The sequence below is a fragment of the Microtus oregoni genome, unplaced genomic scaffold, assembly GCF_018167655.1.
Source record: "Microtus oregoni isolate MIOR12 unplaced genomic scaffold, Mior012 000016F_ref0000370, whole genome shotgun sequence".
NCBI classification, from domain to species: Eukaryota; Metazoa; Chordata; class Mammalia; order Rodentia; family Cricetidae; genus Microtus; species Microtus oregoni.
The window spans coordinates 28,746,111-28,768,608 of NW_024543075.1; the positions used below are offsets into that span (position 1 = coordinate 28,746,111).

The 22,498-nt window shown below is 48.8% G+C and overlaps 1 protein-coding gene across 2 annotated transcripts in view; it reads left to right on the forward strand.

Annotated features, from left to right (window-relative positions):
• Positions 1 to 4,427: 4,427 nt before the first annotated feature.
• The window catches only part of Plekha7 (pleckstrin homology domain containing A7), a 187,189-nt gene continuing 169,118 nt past the window's right edge, over positions 4,428 to 22,498 (forward strand). For both annotated transcript variants that reach the window (XM_041666424.1, XM_041666427.1), the window contains exons 1-3: positions 4,428 to 4,522; positions 4,626 to 4,702; positions 4,791 to 4,848. In XM_041666424.1, coding sequence (XP_041522358.1) covers positions 4,440 to 4,522; positions 4,626 to 4,702; positions 4,791 to 4,848 — 218 coding nt within the window. In that variant the 5' untranslated portion in view covers positions 4,428 to 4,439. The remainder of the gene's footprint in view (positions 4,523 to 4,625; positions 4,703 to 4,790; positions 4,849 to 22,498) is intronic.

The window sequence follows — 22,498 nt, forward strand, 5'->3', positions numbered from 1 at the left end:
TTTATTTATTATGTATACAACATTCCTTCCATGTGTGCCTGCAGGCCAGAAGGGGGCACCAGATCTCATTAAAGATGGCTGTGAGCCACCATGCGGTTGCTGGGAATTGAACTCAGGACCTCTGGAAGAGCAGCCAGTGCTCTTAACCGCTGAGCCATCTCTCCAGCCCACAACCACATATTTTAAGAAAGAAGGGTCAGGAGCTGGAGAGATGCTTTTGTTTTGTTTCAGAGACAAGGTCTTGATATGTAGGCCAGACTAGCTTGAATTAGAGTCTCTTGCCTCAACCAGGCAAGTGCTGTCAAGTGATCACCTTCCCAACCCTTCATTGCTGTAATTTTAAAAATTAAATAATTTAAATTATATTTAGGGGATTGGAGAGATGGCTCAATAGTTAAGAGCATTGGCTGTTCTTCTCGGGTTCAATTCCTAGCACCTATAAAGCAGCTGGCAGTGGTCTATACCTCCAGTTCCAGGGAATCTGATGCTGGCTTCCAGCTTCTAAGGCCACCACATGTATATGGCACATAGACATAGATGCAAAACACCCATACACATAAAAATACACCTCTTTTTATTTATTAGTTTTTGGAGACAAGGTTTCTCTGTGTAACAGCTCTGGTTGTCCTGGAACTCACTTTGTAGACCAAGTTGGCCTCAAACTCAGAGACCCACCAGCCTCTGCCTCCCTAGCGCTGGGATTAAAGGCATGTGCTGCCATGCCCAGCCCTAATGATTGTTTTCGGATCCCTAATGAATTTTTAAAATCAATATTGGATATTGGATTTTGAGAATGTTATAGTCAAATGTGAATTTTTTTAGGCTGACTTTGCTCTTTGAAAACTTGGTATTAACATCTTTGTTGGTCTTTTTGCTTTGTTTTTTTTAAATATTTATTTATTTATTATTTATACAATATTCTGTTTGTGTGTATGCCGGCAGGCCAGAAGAGGGCAACAGACCTCATTACAGATGGCTGTGAGCCACCATATGGTTGTTGGGAAATGAACTCAGGACCTCTGGAAGAGCAGGCAATGTTCTTAACCTCTGAGCCATTGGGAAATGAACTCAGGACCTCTGGAAGAGCAGGCAATGTTCTTAACCTCTGAGCCATCTCTCCACCCCCCCCCCTTTTCTTGTTTTTGTTTTTGATACAGGGTTTCTCTGTGTAGCCCTAGTTGCAGGCGGACTTTTTTGTCCCACCAGCCAGTTCCCAAATAACCAGAGACTTAATATTAATTATAAATGCTCAGTCAATTGCTTAGGTTCACTTTTAGCTAGCTCTTTTTTTTCCTTTTTTTTGGTTTTTCGATACAGGGTTTCTCTGTAGCTTTGGTGCCTGTCCCGGAACTAGCTCTTGTAGACCAGACTGGCCTCGAACTCCCAGAGATCCGCCTGCCTCTGCCTCCCGAGTGCTGGGATTAAATGCGTGCGCCACCACCGCCCGGCTTTTAGCTAGCTCTTATTACTTAAATTAACCCATTTCTATTGATCTGGGTGCTTCCCTGAGTCTTGTTTACCTCACATATGTACTTCCCACCTTACTCAGTCTGTGTCTCATGGTCTCTCCTGAGACTCCACCCTCTCCCCCCCACCCCAGCATTCTCTCTGTCCAGAAAATCTTGCCTAACCATTGGTCAATCATCTTTTTATTAACAATGAGAGCAACAAGTCTTCACAGTGTACAAAATGACTATTCCACAGCACCTGGTTGTCCTGAAACTAGCCGTGTAGACCAGACTGACCTCAAACTCAGAGATCCACCTGCCTCTGCCTCCTGACGTGGGGATCATAGGTGTGCACCACCGCCCAGCTGGTATCTTGAGATCCACCCACATGGCTGTGTGCCAAGTTTTGGCTGGGAAGTCAAATTCTGTGGCATAGGAGATGTTCTGGTTATTTAACCACCCACCCTTAGGCCATTTCTAGTTTTTGCCCTTATAGTTGAAGCTGCTGTAAATGATCATACACACATTTTTATGAGGGAAAAAAAACACATGAATATACTTTTGGGGACATATGGTAGTATGTGATCAAAATATTTTTTATTTTTTTTATTTTATGCATATACATTTTGCCTGACTGCATGCATGTGCACTACATGTGTTCCGTGTGCTCAAAGTTCAGAAGAAGGTATAGGAACCCTCAAAACAGGAGTACAAATGTTTGTGACCCACCACGTAGGTGCTGGGAACCGAACCCATGTCCTCTACAATAGCAGTAACATGCACACTTAACTGTTGAGCCACATTGCAGGGATATCATGTGGGATAATCTCCTGGTGGTGGAGTTGCCTGGTCAAAGCAATGTGTCCTTGTAATAGTTGCTGCCAAATTGCCTTCAAGAAGGCAGAATCATTTTTATAGTCCCAGCAACAATGAACAAGAATGTTTATTTATTTATTTATTTTTGGCTTTTCGAGACAGGGTTTCTCTGTAGCTTTGGAGCCTGTCCTGGCACTTGCTCTGTAGACCAGGCTGGCCTCGAATTCATAGAGATCCGCCTGCCCCTGCCTCCCGAGTGCTGAGATTAAAGGTGTGCGCGGCCTGAATGTGCTTTTTTTTTTTTAAAAGCCAATCCAACGTCTATAAACTAAAATTTCACTATAATTTTCATTTGTATACTTGATATTATGTAAGGGCCAATTATCTTCCCATTTACTTAAAAGCCACTTGTGTTCAGTTTCTATTAACTGTGTCTTCAAACCCTTGCCCATCTAATAGATTGTTCTTAAGTCAGTGTTTAATAATAAAGATGTTATTATTCTGTGTTCATTTGGTCAAGAACTGGGTCAGAGACAGAAGGCTCTGCACCCCCAAGCACAGCAGCTCTCTCCTTACTAACTTCTTCCGAGGAAGGCTCCCTTTGTCTTCCCAGCACTCCACACCCTTTCCACAGGTCAGCCTGCGCTCCATTAGGTTCGCCTGGAGCGCTCCAGCTGTGCCTCCTTCAGGGTCCAGCCTACTCCCACCTCTTTTCTCCCAGGGCCCACCGTGCAGTCCCACTCAGGTGAGCCTTTGCAGACCTGCAGCTATGTCCCTGCAAGGCTGGCCTGACCCTTGCCCAGAGCCTAACTTCCTGCTCCACCCACTTGCAGTGTGACAGGACAGGGTGTCTGAGGAATTACTATAAGCCCGATCCAGGATTGTTCAGGCACCCAGGATTGTCCCTGTAGTTCGGGACAGACCAAGGCCCCTTCTCTTGTCCAACTGACATATTTAGTTTTGGGGAGAACAAGAGAGTAAGCACACAAATGTCAATTAGGTGCAAACAAGTGAGTTAAAGAAGCAGAAGGGTCTCTTTTGCTCTGGGGGTTCAGGAGAGACCCCCCCCCCCAAGAGTTGAGTACTTAAAGAGGCAAGTGTTACAGGCTGGGGACTGAGTAGGGAAATCCAGGCAGCGCCTCTTTTTTTTGTCACTCGTGAGAAGTGAAGGCAGATGCTGCCTGTGATCTCGGCAGCTTCAGATGTGTGGGGGCATGAAGAGGACCAGTGTGGTCCTGGCCCACGGCCCTGCTGTGAGCTGGGGAAGATGAATGCCAGCTTGCCCTGGCGGTTACTAGAGCACCCACTGTGTGCCAGTGTTCAGCGAAGCTACTCCACCAACTCTGTTCACAACCCCTCCTAGACCTCATTCTTAACTTTTTGTTTTCTTAAGACAGTGTCTCATAGTAACCCCTGCTGTCCCAAAATTCTTAAACAGCTCTGGCTGTCTCTCGACTCGCAGCAATCCTCCTGCTTCAGTCTTCCCAGAGCCGGAATCACAGGCAATTCAGTCTTCCCAGAGCCGGAATCAGTGGCCAGCCTTTCACTTATTTTACAGAAGCCCTGGAGGCTGCTCCGGAATCCAGAAGAAACCTGTTCGGTGCTCCTAGGCTAAGAAAGAAGCACACTTCCGGGGAAAAGAAGCTGTGGTGTGCAGGTCGGCTGGTTTTCCTGAAGCAAGTGTGTGTGAGTGTGTGTGTGTGAGTGTGTGGTGGGGCCAGTCTGTTTCATCGCCCGCGGATCTCAGGGGACAAAGGCCCGGCCCCTGCACCAGGGAACTTTGGAGTCACCAGCCACGACATCTCGGGCTCAGGCACCAGACCAAGTCACCAAAGTTGGGAGCCCACGCAACATCCAGCACAGGAGAACACAGTGAGGTCCATCCAAGTCGCTCGTTTCCCAGCCCCTTCCCACTTTAGCCTCGCTCCCTCACTCCTTCCAACTTCTTGGACTCCTCTCACTACCCCTCCCCACATTTTGTCCCTCCCTATCCCCACCTAACTCCTTGCCCCCCACTTCTTGCTACTCCAGCTCCCTGTTTCTTATCCCTCCCATTCACTCAGTCCCAACTTCGTGCACCCCTGTCCCCCCCCCTTCCGTGCCCCGCCCCTTGCCCCGCCCCCTTCACCCCTCCCCCCCCCTTCCCCCGGTCCGGGGCTCTGGCGCTGGGCGAACATGGCGGCGGCGGTCGGGCGGGACACCTTACCTGAGCACTGGTCTTACGGCGTCTGTCGGGACGGCCGCGTCTTCTTTATCAAGTGCGAGAGGGGCGGCGGCACTCGGGTGGGGTCGGGCGCCGGGGGCTGGGGCCCTGGGCGGCCGTGTGGGGCGGTGGCGCTAACAGGTGCACCTCTCCCGCAGTGACCAGCTCGGCTGCACGACCTGGCTGCACCCGCGGACCGGCGAGCCAGTCAACTCGGGTCACATGATCCGCTCAGGTGGGCGCGGGGCCGGCGGGAGGCGGTGGCGGGTGCGGGGGGCGCCACGGCCGCAGGAGTTTGACCGACTTTTCTCGCCTTCCCGCAGACTTGCCGCGCGGCTGGGAGGAGGGCTTCACGGAGGAGGGCGCCAGCTTCTTCATCGAGTGAGTGAGCCCGCACCGCGGCCGCACCTGACTCGCTCCTGCGCAGCCTTGGCGGTCTCGGCCCTCGGGGTTTGTGTGGCCGAGGGTGGCGGGCTCGGGGACGGTCGCGCACCGGGGCTCGCAGCGCCGCAGGGGGCCTGGCCTGGTCCCGCCCGCCCACGGTCGAGCCAGCAAACTCCGCGGCTCCCGGGACACGCCTACCCCCAGGGCATGCGTTGGGCATAGTGGCGGGTGTCAGAGTGGGGCTCGTGTGGGTCGGGAGTGTGGCCTGAGGGCTTGGGCGTGGGGGAGAGGGAAGAGGGCCCGCGACGCTAGTGAAAGGTGGTGTCTGGCCACGCTGGCTGGGATCGCCTTGGAGAGTTGGAGCGCGACCCCGGCGGCTGCATCCCTCTTCCCCCAGTGATGGGATGGGGGTGGGGCTCCCGGTCAGCCAATGGTAATCCTGGAACTCTACCCGCGAGTCTTCGGCGGGCGCCGGTCGCAGACGAACGCGCTCTGTCTGCTTTGCCTGGGCTAGTAGAGTGGGAGCTTTGCCGCCTGAGCCGCGGGGTGCTGCTCCACCAGTTTCTCTGGGTCCGTTGGGCTGTGTGGATCTGACCTCGAAGCCACAAGGGGCACGCGTACAGTCTTACTCTTTCCCGCTCTGGGAAGGTACCTGTGTGTCAGCGTTCCTCGCTTTGCTTCCTGTGGTTCCTGGGAGTGAGAACTTGTCTTTGATCCTTTGCCCCACTGGCATAGAGTAGGAGCTCGGTAAATGTTTGTTTAGCGAATGAATGAATTAGCCAAAGGTCTTCCGGCGGGCGGTTTGACTGGCACTAGGTGTATGTACTGTAGGGGACTGTGATTCAGAATTGATATCTTCACCAAGTTGGAAACACGGTTTAGACCTGGGTCAGAATATGTGAAGAAAGTCCCCGAGCCTCCTTCACCGCTTGGTTCGCTGGGACTGATGGATGAGATTTATGGAAGGGAGGTGCTCACTGTTCCTGCTTGCTGGTTTGATACCCACAGGAGGAAAGAAAACTGAGCGAGCAGGCAGCGGCGACTGCTGTGCAGAAAATTAACGGGAGGGGATGTGAGGAGTGTTGGATGACTTGTTGGATTGGAAGGTTGTGATGACGTTTTCTGAGGAGGTGACATTTGAAGTTTGAATGACAAGAAGGATCCTTGCTGTGGTGACCAGTAGGGGCAAAACATTTCAGAAGTTTAAGGCCCCAAAACCTTCAAGTTCAGCGAGAGAAGAGGCGCGTGTGGCTTGAAGGTGGTGACTGAGGGAGAGTGGTGCTGGGGAGTCCCAGGTAGGGAGGTAAATGGTGAAACTGGACCAAGGTAAAGAGCCGCTAAGCTCTCGTCTGAGCACAGGAAGACTCAGGTTTTAAGTGGGACAATGGCATGCTCTGCTTGGCAGTTTTAGGCAGAATGGGGTCTGGGTGGGCAGCTGTGCCAGGGAAGCAGAGAGTAATGGAGGCTGTGACTGTGGTCCAGAGAAAACTAGTGGAGGGTGGAGAACAGACATGGAGAACTGTCGTTAGATTTAGGCTGTGCTTTGAATGGAGGGTTTAGACCTTTCTAACGGATTGGACGCTGTCTAAGAGAAAGAACATTCAAAGACGACTCCTAGCAGACTAGGGAGAGAGCTCACTCAGTTCATAAAGTGCTTGTCATGCAGGCATGAGGACTCCTGTTAGAGCCCATAAAAATCCAGCATAGGAACGTGCACTTGCAATCCTAGCTCTGGGGAGATGGAGACAGGAAAGTCTGGGGCTTGCTGGCCAGTCATCCTAGCGTAGTCTGTAAGTCCCAGATCCCAGGGAGAGAAGCTGTCTCAAAACCAAAGTGGACATCTGAAAAGCAACACGTGAGTTTGACTTGGCTCTTGGCTTGTATATCTACAGGTACACACATACATACACACTCATGCACATGTGCACACACAAGAACACACACAAATATACCCGTACCCACTTACACATGCACACAGATGACTTCTAGAGGTACCTGAATGGTGGTGCCCATATCTTTGAGATGGGAAGGCTGTGGTAGAAACAGGCTTGAATAGATGATTTTAAAAAAAGATTTATGCAGCCAGTGTTGGCACACACTTTTGATCCCAGCACTGGGAGGCAGAGGCAGGTGGATCTCTGTGAGTTTGAGGCCAGCGTGGTCTACAGAGCAAGTTCCAGGACAGCTAGAGAAACCCTGGTACACAGAGAAACTCCTTGAAAAACAACAACTACAATAAAATGATCTTATTTTGCTGTTTTACATTTAAGATGGGAGTATGTGGGGCTGGAGAGATGGCTCAGGGGTTAAGGCTGCCCTTCCAGAGGACCTCAGTTCAGTTCCCTTTCAACCATCTGATGCCCTCTTCTGTCATGCCGGTAGCAGAACACTGGAAACATGGTAAATAAAAAAATCTTAAAAAAAAAAAAGTTGGGAATAGGCCATATATAGATCAGTGGTTCTCAACCTGCGGGTCATGACTCCTCTGGGAGTCTGACAACTCTTTCAACAGAGGTCGCTTAAGTCCATTGGAAAACATGGATATTTACATTACAATTCATCATAAGAAAACTTGGATATTTACATTGCAATTCACAACAATAAAATTACTGTTAGGAAGTAGAATGAAAATAATTTTATGGTCGGTGTCACCATAACAACATGAGGAATGACATTAAAGGGCTGCAGTGTTAGGAAGGTTGAGATAGCTGTGTGACGCTGAAGCTTGGGGTTGAGGGTGAGCGAATGTGTACGCATGCACATGTGTGCTGCAGTGGGCCGTGGGGTGTGCAAAGGTCAGAGGACAATCCTGGGGAGTCTTCTCTCCTGGCATCATGTGGTTCCTGGAGAAAGGGGTCAAACTGAGGTCATTGTCAGGATTAGTAGTGAGCACATTTTGCTCACTGAACTATCTGCCTGACTCTGCCTGCTTTCTTAGACTGAGAATTTCTGGATTTGTGATTTTTGGAGGGGGGGGGCATCTTCTAAAGAGTCAGTAAAGTTAGAGGGACCGAGCAGAGTCATGATTGACTTGGTTTTCTTACTGGGGGAAAGGCACGTGGTGTTTTTGGGATGCATCAGTTGTTCCTGCTACTTACCAGAGGTAGGTTTTGCTTTTCTTTTGGTTTGTTGACAATGCCATCCATGAGTGCCTTAGTTTCTTTCCTGTTGCTGTGATCAAATGCCTGGACAGGAATAATTTATTGAAGGACGTTGTCTTAGTTACTGTTCTACTGTGAAGAGACACCGTGGCCATAGGCAGTTCTTCTAAAGGAACCTTGGGGCTCACTGACAGTTCCAGAGGGTCAGTCCGTTCTCATCATGGCAGGAAGCATGAGGTAGTCATTGTGCTGGAGCAGTACATCCCCAGTCACAGGCAGAGAGAGAGAGAGACTGGGCCTGGCGCGGGCTTTTGAAACCTCTAAACACACGCCCAGTGACACACTTCCTCCAGCAAGGCCATCCCTCCTAGTCCTTCTAATCCTTTCAAACAGTCCCACTCCCTGGTGACAAAGCATCCAGAAATATGACCCTATGGGGGCCACAGAAAAGCTTATTTCCAGCTCACAGTTCAAGGTCACAGTCTATCATGGCAGGAGTCAAGACAGCAGGAACTGAAGCAGCCGCTCACATTGCACTGACAGTCAGGAGGACATGGAAAATGCTTATGCTGCTTGCTGTCTTTCTCCTCTTTAAGCTCAGGAATAATGCTTCTTACTTTTTAGGTGGATCTTTCTATTTCGATTTACTTAATTCCAATAATCTCTCACAGGCATGATCAGAAACTAACCGAATCTGAATAACTGAGTCACAGATGTTCCTGGAAGCATGTCCTCTCCAGGTGATTCCAGATCCTGTCCAGTTGTTTAATGTGTTCTGATCACCACCCCTCCACCACATTACTCCTCCTACCCACTCCCACTCCCTCTGGATCCCTTCTTCCTCACAAGTCCCCCCTCCTTTCATTGTTTTGTTTGTTTGTTTTTTAAATTTCTTTGGAAGTATGGAGGCATGAATGTAGGAAATAGCACATACTGGACAAGTGTGTCGTCTCTAAGCCTCGTCTAGTTCTCTCCCTCTCTCTCTCTCTCTCTCTCTCTCTCTCTCTCTCTATATATATATATATATATATATATATTACAGATGGTTGTGAGCCACCATTTGGTTGCTGGGAATTGAACTCAGGACCTTTGGAAGAGCAGGCAATGCTCTTAACCACTGAGCCATCTCTCCAGCCCCCTCATCTAGTTTTCTGAGACAAGATGTTGCTGTGATCCTTAGACTAACTGGTCTTTTTTAAAAAATTTATTTCTTTATTTTATGAGCATTGGGATTTTGCCTGTGTGTCTGTACGAGGGTGTCTGATCCCCAGGAACTGGAGTTACAGACAGTTATGAACTGCCATGTAGGTGCTGGGAATTGAACCCAGGTCCCCTGGAAGAGCAGCCAGTGCTCTCAACTGCTGAGCCTTCTGACTGGTCTTGAATTCAGAATGCTCTTGTCTCTGTCTTCCAAGGGCTGGGATCCCAGGTGTGTGCCATTGCATCCTGTGTAGCAGAGATGTTAATCTAGAGTCTGTTTCTTAAAGCAGAAAACCTTGAACTATGAGATATGGATTTTAGTTTATTTCTGCACTTTTGGCTATGTTTTACATTAATGATTCTCCCAACTACAGATGAGATGGTGTGACCATCCCCTTTAAGAAAAGATTTTGTGGCCAGGTGGTGGTAGTGCACACCTTTTATCCCAGCACCCAAGTGCGTTGGTATTTTTCTTACATGTATGCCTGTGTGAGGGTGTCAGATCTTGGAGTTACAGGAAGCTCAACTGCCATGCAGGTGCTGGGAACTGAACCTGGGTCCTGTGGAAGAGCAGTCAGTACTCTTAACTGCTGAGCCATCTCTCCAGCCTTTTCTTTTCTTTTCTTTTCTTTTCTTTTCTTTTCTTTCTTCCTTCCTCCCTCCCTCCCTCCCTCCCTCCTTTCCTTCTATGATTTATTTATTTTCATTTTATGTGAATTGGTGTTTTGCTTGCATATATGTCTGTGTGAGGGTGTTGGATCTCTTGGAGATGGAGTTAGAGGCAATTGTAAGCTCTCATGTGGGAACTGGGAATTGAACATTGAACTTGGGTCCTCTGGAAGAACAGGCTCTTAACCATTGAGCTGTCTTTCCAGTTCCTGTTCTTAATGATATAAGGTCTAACTTTATGGCTCTGGCCATCCTGGAACTCACTTTGTAGACCAGGGTGACCTTGCACTCAGAGATCTGCACCATCTGGCACTCTTTTTTTTTTTTTTTTAAAGACAAGGTTTTGCAGTGTAGCCTGGGCGCTGGCCTTGAACTTTCTAGCTCCCTAAGAGCTAGTTAAGCACCACATGATACTTACTTAATCTTTTTGAGTTCTTAGAAAAAATACAGGAACTGTTACTGCTATTCATAGCTGTTGTCTGATTTATTTACTTAGAGACAGGGTCTCACTCTGTAGCCCTGCTGGCCTTGGACAAGTAATAATCCCCCTACCTCAGCTTTCTTAGTGTTAGAATTATTGGCATGTATCACTGTACCTAGCTTTTTGTTTTGTTTTAAGACAGTAGCCTCATGTAATGAACCTAGGTGCTCAAGGGTGTTAGGCAAATACTCTGTCAGAAAGCTGTGCACCGCCCGCCCCAGCCTTTTTTACTCTTCATTTTGAGACAGACTCTCACTGAGCTGCCTAGGCCAGCCTTGAACTTGCAGTCTTCTTGCCTTAGTTCCCAAGTAGTTGGGATCTTACAGGTCTGAGCCATTGCACTTGTGTTCTGAGGGTCAGGGGTACACCATACTCTTCACAGAGAGCAGACATGTCCACTGCTTCTGAGGCTTGGCACCAGTCCATCTGTCCTCTGTATTCATAGGAGAGGCTGTGTCCCCAAGAAACCTTGGGTATTCATTAAGTAGTCCAGTCTTTTAATATTCCTGGCTAGAGAGGAGACTTGTGTATGGAATAGAGGCAGGGAAGCCAAGAGAAGACCTGTTGGGACTGGTGTTTGGACCCAGGCATCTTGGATGTAGTTACTCATTGTCAATAGCAACGCTCAAAGCAGGATCCTGGCCAGTAGGGCCGAGGCAGCCTTTTCTGGCTCCTTGGTCATATGAGCTCAGCGCTTCACATCGGGGGTATCCTCATATATTGGCCATTGGACTAGACCCCCCACTTTCCTTGACTTTTCTTGACATCTTCTACCTTTGTTCCCAGGTCCTGACAGGGACCAACAAGGTGCCATGTAGCTCCGGTCCTCCAGCCTTATCTTTGGGGAGTTGTAGGGCTATCCTGTGCAGGTGCCATTCCCTAGGTAGTAGGACTTGAGTAAGACACACTGAAGGCTTGGAGCAGAGCTGGTTTTTTATTGTTTCCCCCAGCTCTGTGGCCTGAAACACCCTAGGGGCAGAGCCAGTGATGTAGCTTCCAGGTCCCATGCAAAATGAAAAGGAAAGGCCCTTTATTAAAAGGGAAGGGGGGGGGCAGTGAAGGTGCTGTAGTCAAATGGGTGTGGTGGCACACCAATCTTTGCATTTGGGAGTAGGAGGTGAGGCTAGCCAGAGTCCAAGGTTGTCCTTGGTGACACACTGAGTTAGAGCCCTGTCTGGGCTACAGGAGACTCTGACCTATTGGAGTCTCTGTCTCCAAAACACAACAACAAAACACAGCTGCAATGTAAGACTGTGTTCAACCAACAATTCTAGCATTCTGGAGGTGGAGTCAGGAGGTCCAAGAGTTCAAGGCCATCTTCAGATATAATACTGAATTGTATAAGAAGCCAGCCTGGGTTACTTGAGCCCCTTTGTCAAAGAAAAGGAGATAAATCAACAAATCTACAATATAAAACTTGTTCCTTTTGCATTTTTTTTTTTTTTTGGTTTTTCGAGACAGGGTTTCTCTGTTTTTTGCATATTTTTTAGACTTGTCATTTTTTTTTAATTTGCTATTTCATGTGGTTTTTTTTTTTTTTTTTTGAGACAGTCTCACTGCATAGCCCTGGCTGGTCTGGAATTTGCTTCTTACACTAGGCTGGCCTCAAACTCAGAGAGGTCTGCCTGCTTTTGCCTCTCCCCAGTGCTGGGATTAATGGTGCACATCATTATTTTCTGGTTTGTTTAATATCATTCTAAGTAAAGAAAAGCTTAAAGTATATATTATATGTTTTATAATTCATGTCTATTTATATCAAATATCAATATTGATTTACATGTAGATATCAGGTCATTTCATCTCTGATGCTGAATGACTCATCAGCACCATGCCCTCCTGTAAAACACAGTACGGGAGTGTGCAGGCTCAAGGCCCACTGGACAGGGTGAGGGGAAGGGAGGCCACGTGGCACATAGGGCCATAGGCTGGGAGAAGTAGGAAAGCTGGGCTAGTCGAGAGCTATGGCTTCTAGCCTCCTTCAAAGACACCCTGCTTACGATGGTGGCGCACGCCTTTAATCCCAGCACTCGGGAGGCAGAGGCAGGCGGATCTCTGTGAGTTCGAGACCAGCCTGGTCTACAGAGCTAGTTCCAGGACAGGCTCCAAAGCCACAGAGAAACCCTGTCTCGAAAAACCAAAAAAAAAAAAATAAAAAGACACCCTGCTGTAGACCATACCCAGTGTTTAGGATGTACCTTGTGCATGCAGCACCTCATCTTTCAGTCAGTTTAAAGAGGTAGTGAAGAGTCAACCAGATGTGACAGATGTCGAGGGGGACGTCCCTATTAGCTGGAAGGCCCTTGAGGAAAGCTATTGAAACTTGGACACAGCATTTCCAGAACTTTATTTCAGACCAGAAATTGACAGTCTCACAATGATTCTGGGTGCTAATGGCATACGTGTATTTGAAATGGAACTCCCGAAGCCTCATTGTTGGAAGGAGAGCAGGCTCTCCCGCTTGGCTGGTTTGGGTATAACCCCACACTTTACCTTGCACTTCCTGGTGACTTTATGGGGGTGGGGGGAAAGCCGGATCACGGATTTAGCACTGGATCTGTGGGAAAGTACTAACAGTTTTCTGTGAAAAGCTGGAGGAAGGGTTTAAAGCTGTGGTTTGTGGCACAATCTCAAAGCAGGCCCTCCAAAGAGCTGGAGAAACCTCTAAGAAAAATGGTTAAAGCTGCCAGGCTCTTGACCCATGGGGGAGCCAGTTACCCCTGCAGCAGGTAGGTCTATGTGAAGAGGGTGGGTGGGAATCTCTCCTGCATTGAGTCTCTTCTGTGTTGAGTACTGGAGGACTGGGTTCCTTCCGCTCCCAGCACTACAAAAGAGAAAATAATAAGAAACACTTGCTTTTGCCTCGGGACAGTCTTTTTATTCTTCTTACATACTAAGGGGACAAATTTGGCACTTCTTAGGGTTTTGACAAGAAGGTTATGAGCAGGAAGCAGGAGAATGGCAAATCCCAAATCTTCCTGGGCTACAGAGCAATTGAGTCCAGAGTCAGTGCAGGCTGTTTAGTGAGGCTGATGCAAATGTAAAAGTAAGAAAAGGGCAGGGGGATGGGGGGGGGTGTTCCCGCTCAGTAGTGGATCATTGAATTGCACATACAAGACTCTAGGTCAAGTCACCATTTTGGAGGGTGGGCAGCTAGCAGGACCGACTAGGATGTGGGATGCTGGGTGGCTTAATGCGATGCCCACTCCAGCTCCTTGTGGGAGTCAGCATCTCAGACTGGCATGGTGTTGTGAGTCAATATTGGCACAGGGAAGAACCTGGAGGAATATGGTGGTGCTTGCCTCTTGTCACACTGCTGTCAAAACATTTGTTTTTTGACTTCTGGGAAAGAGAAGCGTTTTGAATGAATGTTTTTGTTGTCTGCAGAGTGTTCTATGAACATTATCTGCTTCAACTCTTAACATGATTTTATTTGGTCCATAGGGTAAAGTGATTTTCTACAGTCACCTATTAGTTCCCCCTTTCCAGACTCGGGGAGAGGCCTGGAGGTATTTTTACCCTAGCGTGGGCTTCTCAAACACAGGAACCACAGATTTAATGACAGAAGGGGACATGGGGCCATAAATTTAACAACAGAAGGGGAAGGAAGATCTGCTTTCCTAGGAGACTAGGATAGAGAAAATGTCATACATGCAGACTTCATTTTTGCTGTGCTGAGGTTGGAACCCAGGGCTTTGGAACTGCTGTGCAAGCTCTCTACCACTGAATGACTTCCCACCCTTAGTGGTCAAAAAAGGGTCTTACTGTGAGTCCCAAGCTGGCCACACTGCTGGTCCTCCTGCCTCTGCCCCCCACAAGTGCTGGTATAACAGGCCTGCTCCACCACACCTGACTTCTGCAGACTTTACAATTGATTCATCCTCTCCCTTACCTATCTTGGTTTTAGTTTTTTTTTTTTTTTTTCGAGACAGGGTTTCTCTGTGGTTTTGGAGCCTGTCCTGGAACTAGCTCTTGTAGACCAGGCTGGCCTCGAACTCACAGAGATCCGCCTGCCTCTGCCTCCCAAGTGCTGGGATTAAAGGCGTGCGCCACCACCGCCCGGTTCCTTACCTATCTTGGGATCACTGCTTTGGTAAGCTGTATCAGATCAGCTGTATGGCTGCATTTTCCCAAAAAAAAACATCTGCCCCAGGAGGTGCCAGCTTCTCTCCAAAGTCCTAGGTGACAAGGAAGTATCGGGAGACCAGTCATTGTCTTTCTGGTCTCTTTGGGTCTTAGTCCCCAAAACACTGTTAGTGCCTGGAGGAAAGCCATCCAACAGCTGCCGCGACCTCAGGTCATCTTCCTTCCTTCCTTTTTTTCCTCCTTCCCTCTTTCCCTCTCTCTCCCTCTGCCTCTCTTTCTTTGGACAGGGCATTCTTTTTTTTTTTTTTTTTTTTTTTTGGTTTTTCGAGACAAGGTTTCTCTGTGGCTTTGGAACCTGTCCTGGAACTAGCTCTGTAGACCAGGCTGGTCTCGATCTCACAGAGATCCGCCTGCCTCTGCCTCCCGAGTGCTGGGATTAAAGGCGTGCGCAACCACCGCCCGGCTGGACAGGGCATTCTTATGTAACTGTGATTGGCCTGAAATTCTCTGGATTGATCATACTGGTCTTGAACTCACAGAGTTCTTTCCCTCTGCCTCTTAAATTCTGGGATTAAAAGTTTGTGCCACTTTGCCAGGCTTGGCTTCTAATCTGGGCTGAATTTGCTTGGACTGAGTTGTACTAGAGATGTACCTCTCATCCAGCTTGCTCAGAGCCACCACACACACCTTTAATCCCAGCACTCAGGAGGCAAAGGCAGGAGGATCTCTGTGAGTTTAAGGCCAGCCTGGTCTACAGAGTAAGTTCCAGGACAACCAAGGCTGTGACACAGAGAAACCCTGTCTTGAAAAACCAAAAAGCAAACAAGCAAGCAAGCAAGCCAACCAGCCTTTTATGGATTTGTTTATTTATTTTATTTTATGTGTATGAAAATTTCCCTTTGTTTATATCTGTGCACCACATGTGTGCCTTGTGCCTGCAGAGGTCAGAAGAGGGAGTTGGGTTCCCTGGAACTGGAGTTACAGTGATTGTGGGTGCTGGGAACCCAGCCTAGGTCCCCTGGAAGAACAGGTGCTCTTGAGCTGCTGTCCATCTTCGTATTCTCTTTACTCTTGCACCTTTTACATACATTTACAGTGATTCCAAGTAAAGAGTTAATTAAGACAGGCATTGTGGTGCATGCCTGGACTTTCAGCTCTCAGGAGGCTGAGGCAGGGGCATCAATGCTGTGAGTTTGAGCTCAGCCTATAGCAAAACCCTGTCTCAAAACAATCAATCAATCAAACTAAGTAAGTAAGTAAGTAACAAGCATGCTAAGAACCCTGAAGCAAAAACCCTCAACCGCCCTTTGTCTGTAAAGGGCCAGGCTGCCTGAGGTCACAGGTACTTGCCTAGGCATAGGGATCTAGGCTGAAGAGCCCAGGGTGGTGTGGAAAGGCTGGGGTCTGTCTCCTTCCTAGGCTGTGTGAGTGGTGCTCCTTAACCTGGCAGCCATCTGGTATCAGCCTTGGCCACTGGAGAACAGACAAGGTGTCTGGTGTTTTTCAGATCATAGGTGTCAACCTCTGACACTTTACAGTTAAACAACTCCTGGAGGCAGGCATTTCAATTGTCATTTGTACAGATAGGGCTAAAGAGCTGCCTGCAACCAGAGCATCAGTTGGGACTTGAACCTGAGTCATCCTGACTCCAAATTTAGTGTTGTTTCTACCCTGGCCCATGGTGCCTCCTGCTCCAATTCCCATTCCTTCTCTGCACCTTCCCAGAGGATCCCAAGGCTGAAGCATCTTGGGCTTCCCTCAGAAAGACCCCCTGAGGAAAGAGTGAGTGAGCTGTACTTCTCAGACAGGTAAGGGTGGTGAGGAGATTCCTGGTGCTCTGGAGGGAGGTGTGGAGCTCTTCATTTGGAGCACCCCGCCCGCCCCCCCGCCCCCCTGCCCCCCCCCCCCCCCCCCGCCCCTTAATCCTTTCCACCTCTCCTTTTTCCTCCTCCCCAGATGTCAACTGACCCAGCTTAGGGACTGATGAGCCTCTTAAGCCTCCTTAAAGAGCCAGGCTGTCTTTCAGGGCCTGCCAGAGAGCATGTCCACATCCCAGATCGTCTCAGCCAGTGCTCTCAGGGGCTCTCCAGCACTTCCTATCTAGGCCTGGCAGCTTGGAGTTAGCATGTTCTCACTCTCCTGGGCCTCCCAGGAACCCATTCTACCATGTAGGAATGTAGCAAGGACCATTCCATCCTGTGCTCAGGCCGATGCTGCCTGGCCTTCCTATGGGCCAAGACCAGACAAGGTCTCAAAAACTGCCATATTTGTGTTGTCTCCATTTGTAAACTGAGTTGGCCATAGTTGTTCGTAGATGGACCCAGTGGGTTGTGAAGAGGCGAGTGCCTCATTAAAGAATTTAGCCAGAGGCTGGTGGTTTTGGCAGAGTCATCTATTCAGTTACAGGGTTGGAAGTGAACAGGTCTTCATACTGGGCTCTGTGGACAGAGACGGAAGACACTACCTGCTTCCAGCAATGCCCAGGGCAAGAACAGAGTGGATCCTGACCAGTTTCAGTCTGGGTGTTGGGGGCTGGGCTCTGAGAGGAGGGGCCTGAGGATCTTCATGGGAAGATTGAGGAAGGCAGGCAGCTGTGTAGCAAGCCAGTGCTGACATGTTCTGGGGAGCAGGTGGTGTGGGTCATAGCATCTGTGTGAGGAGTGGAGGTGTTGGGTGGGCCCTGGATCAAAGCCTGCAATGGCAACTTGGCTTCTGGAAGGAGGGCTGATGGGATAGGGACGGTGGAACATCGCCCAAGGGGCTCCCATTGCTGGTCTGAGTCTGAGCCTCACAGTGGTTATAGAACAAGGATGCTGGCTTGGGGGTGGAGCTTGAATGGTGAAGTGCTTGCATAGTTTGCACGAAGCCTTGGGTTTAGCCCCAAGCGCTGCCTAAGCCTGGCATGGGTGGCAGGAGGTGAAGGCAGGAGGATCAGAACTTCAAGATTATCCTTAGTTACACAGTAAGGTCAAGGCTAGCCTGGTCTACATGAAACCCTGATCAAAAAGAACAAATCAGCGATGTTATAGTCTGAGTGCTGGTTTGAAACCCTAATTCTGTCTCTAGCTTGGGCCATGTCAGTCTCTGTGTCCACATGTTTCTTTACCTAGAAAGTGGGGGTAGTGACCACGATGGCTTCATGGACCAGCTAGAGCAGTGCACATGCTGAGAATTAACCCTTAGCATGGCTGCTTTGTTAGTTCTGTGAAGGACATGCCTTGCTAGGAGAGGTGCAGTGCTGTTGGCCAAGGGGCTGCTGTACTGTCCTTGGAAAAGTCTCCTGAAGCCTGGCTAGAGAGGGAGATTTGTGCCTATATGCTTTTCCTTTTCATCTTTGTTCTTGTTGTTTAGACAGGATCTCATTTTGTAGTCCAGGCTGGACTTGAACTCATGGCAGTTCTCCTATCCCAGCCTCCCAAGTACTGGGACTGAAGGCTTGCCAGCATGCCTCACTGAAAACTATGATTTTGTATTGAGACAGGTGTGTAATTGAAAGCTGGGAACTAAATGATTGGTGCTGAATACCAAAGAGCAGTTATTGATCTTGGAAGAGTTGTGTGACTGTGTCTATCAGGAGGGAGCATGAACAGGTTTCCTGGGCTAAGGACTGGTATGTCCTTTTCACTCCCTGATCTCTGTGCTGCCCTCTGGAAGGCTTCTTTGGGGTTCCAGCTTGGACTATCAGGCAGGGCATCTTGCTTATTTGCAGGTAGGCAGTAACTTCGGTGTCTCTATTAGATACACTTAATGAGCTGCTTCAGCTAGAACCTGGATCTAAACCTCTGGGGGCAGAGCTGGGAACCCACACAGGTGCCACAGGTGGTTCTCATGGTGCTGAAAGTGAAACCACATCTAGTTTCAGCTTCTGCATCTGCACAGCAGTGATGCTCTTTTCCTCCCAGTGTCATTTGAGATGGAAAAGTGATAACCTAGCTGCAGGTCCGTGCCCACTGCTCTGCACATTGTAGGCCTGTGGGCATGTGTCTTTCATGGCAGAAGCTCCTCATCCATGCCAATCTGTCAAATAGAGCTGGATGAAAGGTCTTAGGGGACAGGCCACAACTGTCTGCCAGTGCCCATGCTTTTGCTCAGAGGAAATTCTGGGAGCAGGAGTCTGGTCTTGTTTCCTGTGGAGATGGACTGTACCACTCTCACCTCTGCCCAGGTTATGCTGCCAGTCTAATAACGATCTGGTCAATCTCAAGGCTGACCATAGAGTGGGGCTATGTCTTCCTGAGGGTGGTGATCTCCCACCTCAGAAACCACAAGTATGTAGAGATTCTCTGAGGGCAGAGGAGGCCTGGCTGGAGGCAAGCAGGCTTCAGCTCAGAACCAGGGATGACTGTCTTGCGTGGGAGACTGAGTGCCAGCAGATGGTGGTGATGGTAAGTGACAGTACCATACTGTTGTGTGAAGCTGCTTGTTTGTTCCTGGCTGCTCAGCCCCGAAATAATTACACAGAAACCATATTATTTGCAGTACTGTTTGGCCAATAGCTTAAACGTATTTCTGGCCAACTCATATCTTAAATGAACCCATCTCCATTAATCTGTGTATCGCTACGAGGCTGTGACCACGAGGCTGTGGCTTACTGGCAAGGTTCTGGTTTGTCTGTTTCTGGTGGTGGCTGACTCTGCTTTCTTTCTCCCAGCATTCAGTTTAGTTTTCACCTACTCTACTCTATAGAGCTTTACTCTATCACAGGCCAAGGCAGTTTCTTTATTCATTAACCAATAAAAACAACGCATTAACAGGAGGACCTCCCACACCAACATACTGATCTTGTTATCTCTGAGCTGGTCCTGGGGTATCCTAGCAGGACTAGAATTGTGACTCTGTGTCCCAAACAGCTCCCCAGCTCCCCGTGGACAGTGTCGGGTACAGGGTCAATGTTCAGCCAAGTAGATATGCAGGTTTGCTGATTTAACCTTTGACCTGTCTCCCCAGAAACAGGCTGATTTACAAGAAGAGTAGGTTAGAGTTGGGTGAAAGTAAGACTTTGTGAGCTGAGATGGGAAGAGGGACCAGAGCCCACGGTCAGGGTTCAAGGGAGGAGAAATGCCTACGTAGCCTGGCCAGGGAAGTTCTCAGAAAAGCATTTTTCTTAGCACATTTTGAGCTGGAATTTAGAAAATAATAGACAGACAGCTGCTGTGAGCTAAATATCTATAATCACTGTACCCATGCATGCATTTTAAAATGGAACTGGTAGTACCTAAAATTACATCCATTTATGTAGGCTTCGAATAATTACTTTTTTCTCTTTGACGTGTGAGCAGGAGCTGGAGAGAACTCAGCTGGCCTCTCTGAGCTGGTCGCTTTGGTTTTTCCAACCCTTCTCACCCGAGACTGTAGGTGTGTCTCTGTGTTTGGCACCAGATGGGTTCTGAAATGCAGGGGATATTAATTCTTTGGGGGAAAGGAAAGTAATTAGCTTCAAGTTCTGGCAATAGATATTTAAATTAGAACTCATAGTGCACCCCTTTATTCTGAAAGCAGCATGGGTGCTCAGTGCTGGAAGGTGATGCTGTCTTGAAGATGATCTTGGCATCTGAGGTGGGGGGCGCTGAGTTGGTACTGGTTACCTCCTAGACTAAGCAGGAAGGTTTCAGAGTTTGTTCTTAAAAGTGAGCTATAAGATGGTAGAAGGACTGGTACCCTGAGAAGCCAGTTGGTTTTCTTAAGTCCTGATTTACTTATTTTGTGTTTGTATAGGGTTTTGCTGTTGTTTTTACTTTATTTTGAGACAAACTCTTACCATGTATTGTGGTTGGCTTGGAACCCCCTGCATAGATTGATGTGCCTTGGGACTTGTGGGCAGTTCTTCTGCCTCTACCTCTTGGGTGTTGGGATTACGGGTTTGCAACACATATCTACTTATTTGCTTATTTTATGTCTGTCTTTCTATACTGACATGCATATCAGACTTGACAGGAACAGCTCTTTTAATCTCCCTATGACACAGGGAGGAACTGGTGCCCTTGGATTAGGAAGCAGGGCAAGCGCTGCCTAGCAGCCTTTATTTGTGTTGCCACAGCCCCTCTCCCTGCTTGGCCTGCCTCCACCAATCCTGACAGTGAGTACAGTGGAGGCCAGGGGGATTTGTTTCAACCTGTACAAGTTCAGTTAGAGGCTAGGGCCCGTGAAAGAGAGGTGTGTTACACTTGGAAACACTACGGGGAACAAACTTGGGGAGTCTTTTGTTGAGGAAGCTTCTGGGCAGAGTCCCACTGTGGCAGGTGCCCCCTCTCCCCATAACAGGGGGATAGTAGATGAGTTCCTGGGCTTCGTGGGGGGCTGAGGAGGTGGCTGGCTTTGTAGAGGGCATGGACTGTGCTACACTGGGGCCACAGCTTGTCCAGGCAGGCCTGGGGTCTGACCATGCTGCCCCCTGCCTGTCACATGCCAAGTACCAGGTGCAAAGGGTACAGGACAGCTGCCAGCATCTAGGGTCGCCTCTCCCTGGGTTGTTCCCCTCCCATATCTGGCAGACTGAAGGTTCTTCCACAAGGAGGGCAGCGTCTGGGAGAGGAGACAGCCGTCATGGTTCACGTCTGTAACTTTGGCTGTCTGTAGAGATGAAGTCTCCTTCCCTAGTGCCACCTGAAGTGGAGATAGGATTTCAAAATTAATGGGCCCATGAGATGGCTCAGGGGATAAAGATGCTTTCTGTGCAAGCCTGATGAAGCAGGCTTGATTCCTGGAACCCACGAAGGGTGGAAAGAGAGAACTTTCTCTATACAAAGTTGTTCTCTGACCTCTCCGTGTACACACACACACACACACACACACACACACACACACAAATAAATAAAGCTAAAAAAGGACAAAGCAAAGTGTGTCCCCAGGGGAAGGATCTGCCCTCTAGTAGAGCTTTCCTGCTACTTGTGGCTGGGCTTTGGACGTCACTTCAGAGGTCATTTCTCAGCAACTGTCTGTGGACACTTCTTGTGGGAGGAAGACTGTAGGATGGGGCAGAGAGAAGGTGATGACTTTCCTGTCCCAACGTCTTGTTTTGACAGGGGGCTGGTGATGGAGCAGTGGCCCCTGGGCTGGGAGCAGAAATGACCTGTCTCAGGTTGGAACTCAGGAAATCCCCCAGGTTCTAATGCTTCATCTTATGGGAAGGGGCTTAGCAGGCCTGGTAACTCAAGCAGGGGGCCTAGCTGAGCTGGAGGTTGGCACCTGCTGGTCTAGAACCTGTGTGTAGGTGGGTATGGATGGGTGGGTGTATGCATATGGGAGGTTATACGTGCCTGTGTGTGCACTTGGGTGTGGAGGTTAGAGGTCAACCTTGGCTGTTGATTCTCAGGAACTATCTACTGTTTTATTTTGAGACAGGATTTCATTGGGTTTGGCCTGCTGCTTAGGTTGAGATGGCTGACCAGGGATGCCCAAGGATCTGCTTATTTCTTCTGCCCCAGTTCTTTGTTTATAAGTTTGTTCCACCATACTCAACCTTTTCCATGGGTGCTGGGTGTGGAACTCAGGTCTAAAAGCCTGCATAGCACATACTTACTGACTTAGCTATGTCCCTGGTTTTGCTGTGTAGGCCTGGCTGACCTGGAACTCACTGTAGACAGGCTGGCCCTGAACTCTCAGAGATCTGCCACTGCTGGGATTAAAGGTGCGCACCACCATCCTGGCCTTTTGTTTTGTTTTGTTTTGTTTTGTTTGGTTTGGTTTGGTTTGGTTTTTCGAGACAGGGTTTCTCTGTGTAGCCTTGGTTTCACTCTGTAGTTCAGCAACTGTAGTCAGGCTGTTGTGGAACTCATGGCAGTCCACTTGCTTCAGCCTACTGAGTGCTGGGATTATAGGTGTGAGCCACTATGCCAGGCTCATTCATTCATATTCATTCTCCTCACAGCCCTGCTGTTTTAGGATTTCTATTGCTGCGGCAAAGCACCATGACCAAAAAGCAAGCTGGGGAGCAAAGTGTGTATTTGGCTTACTCTTTGAAGTCCTGTTCATCACTGAAGGAAGTTGGGACAGCAACTCAAACAGGGTAGGATTCTGGAGGCCGGAGCTGATGCAGAGGCTTACTGGCTTGCTTCCCACGACCTGTTTGTTTGTTTATTTATTTATTTATTGAGACAGGGTTTCTTGTGTAGTC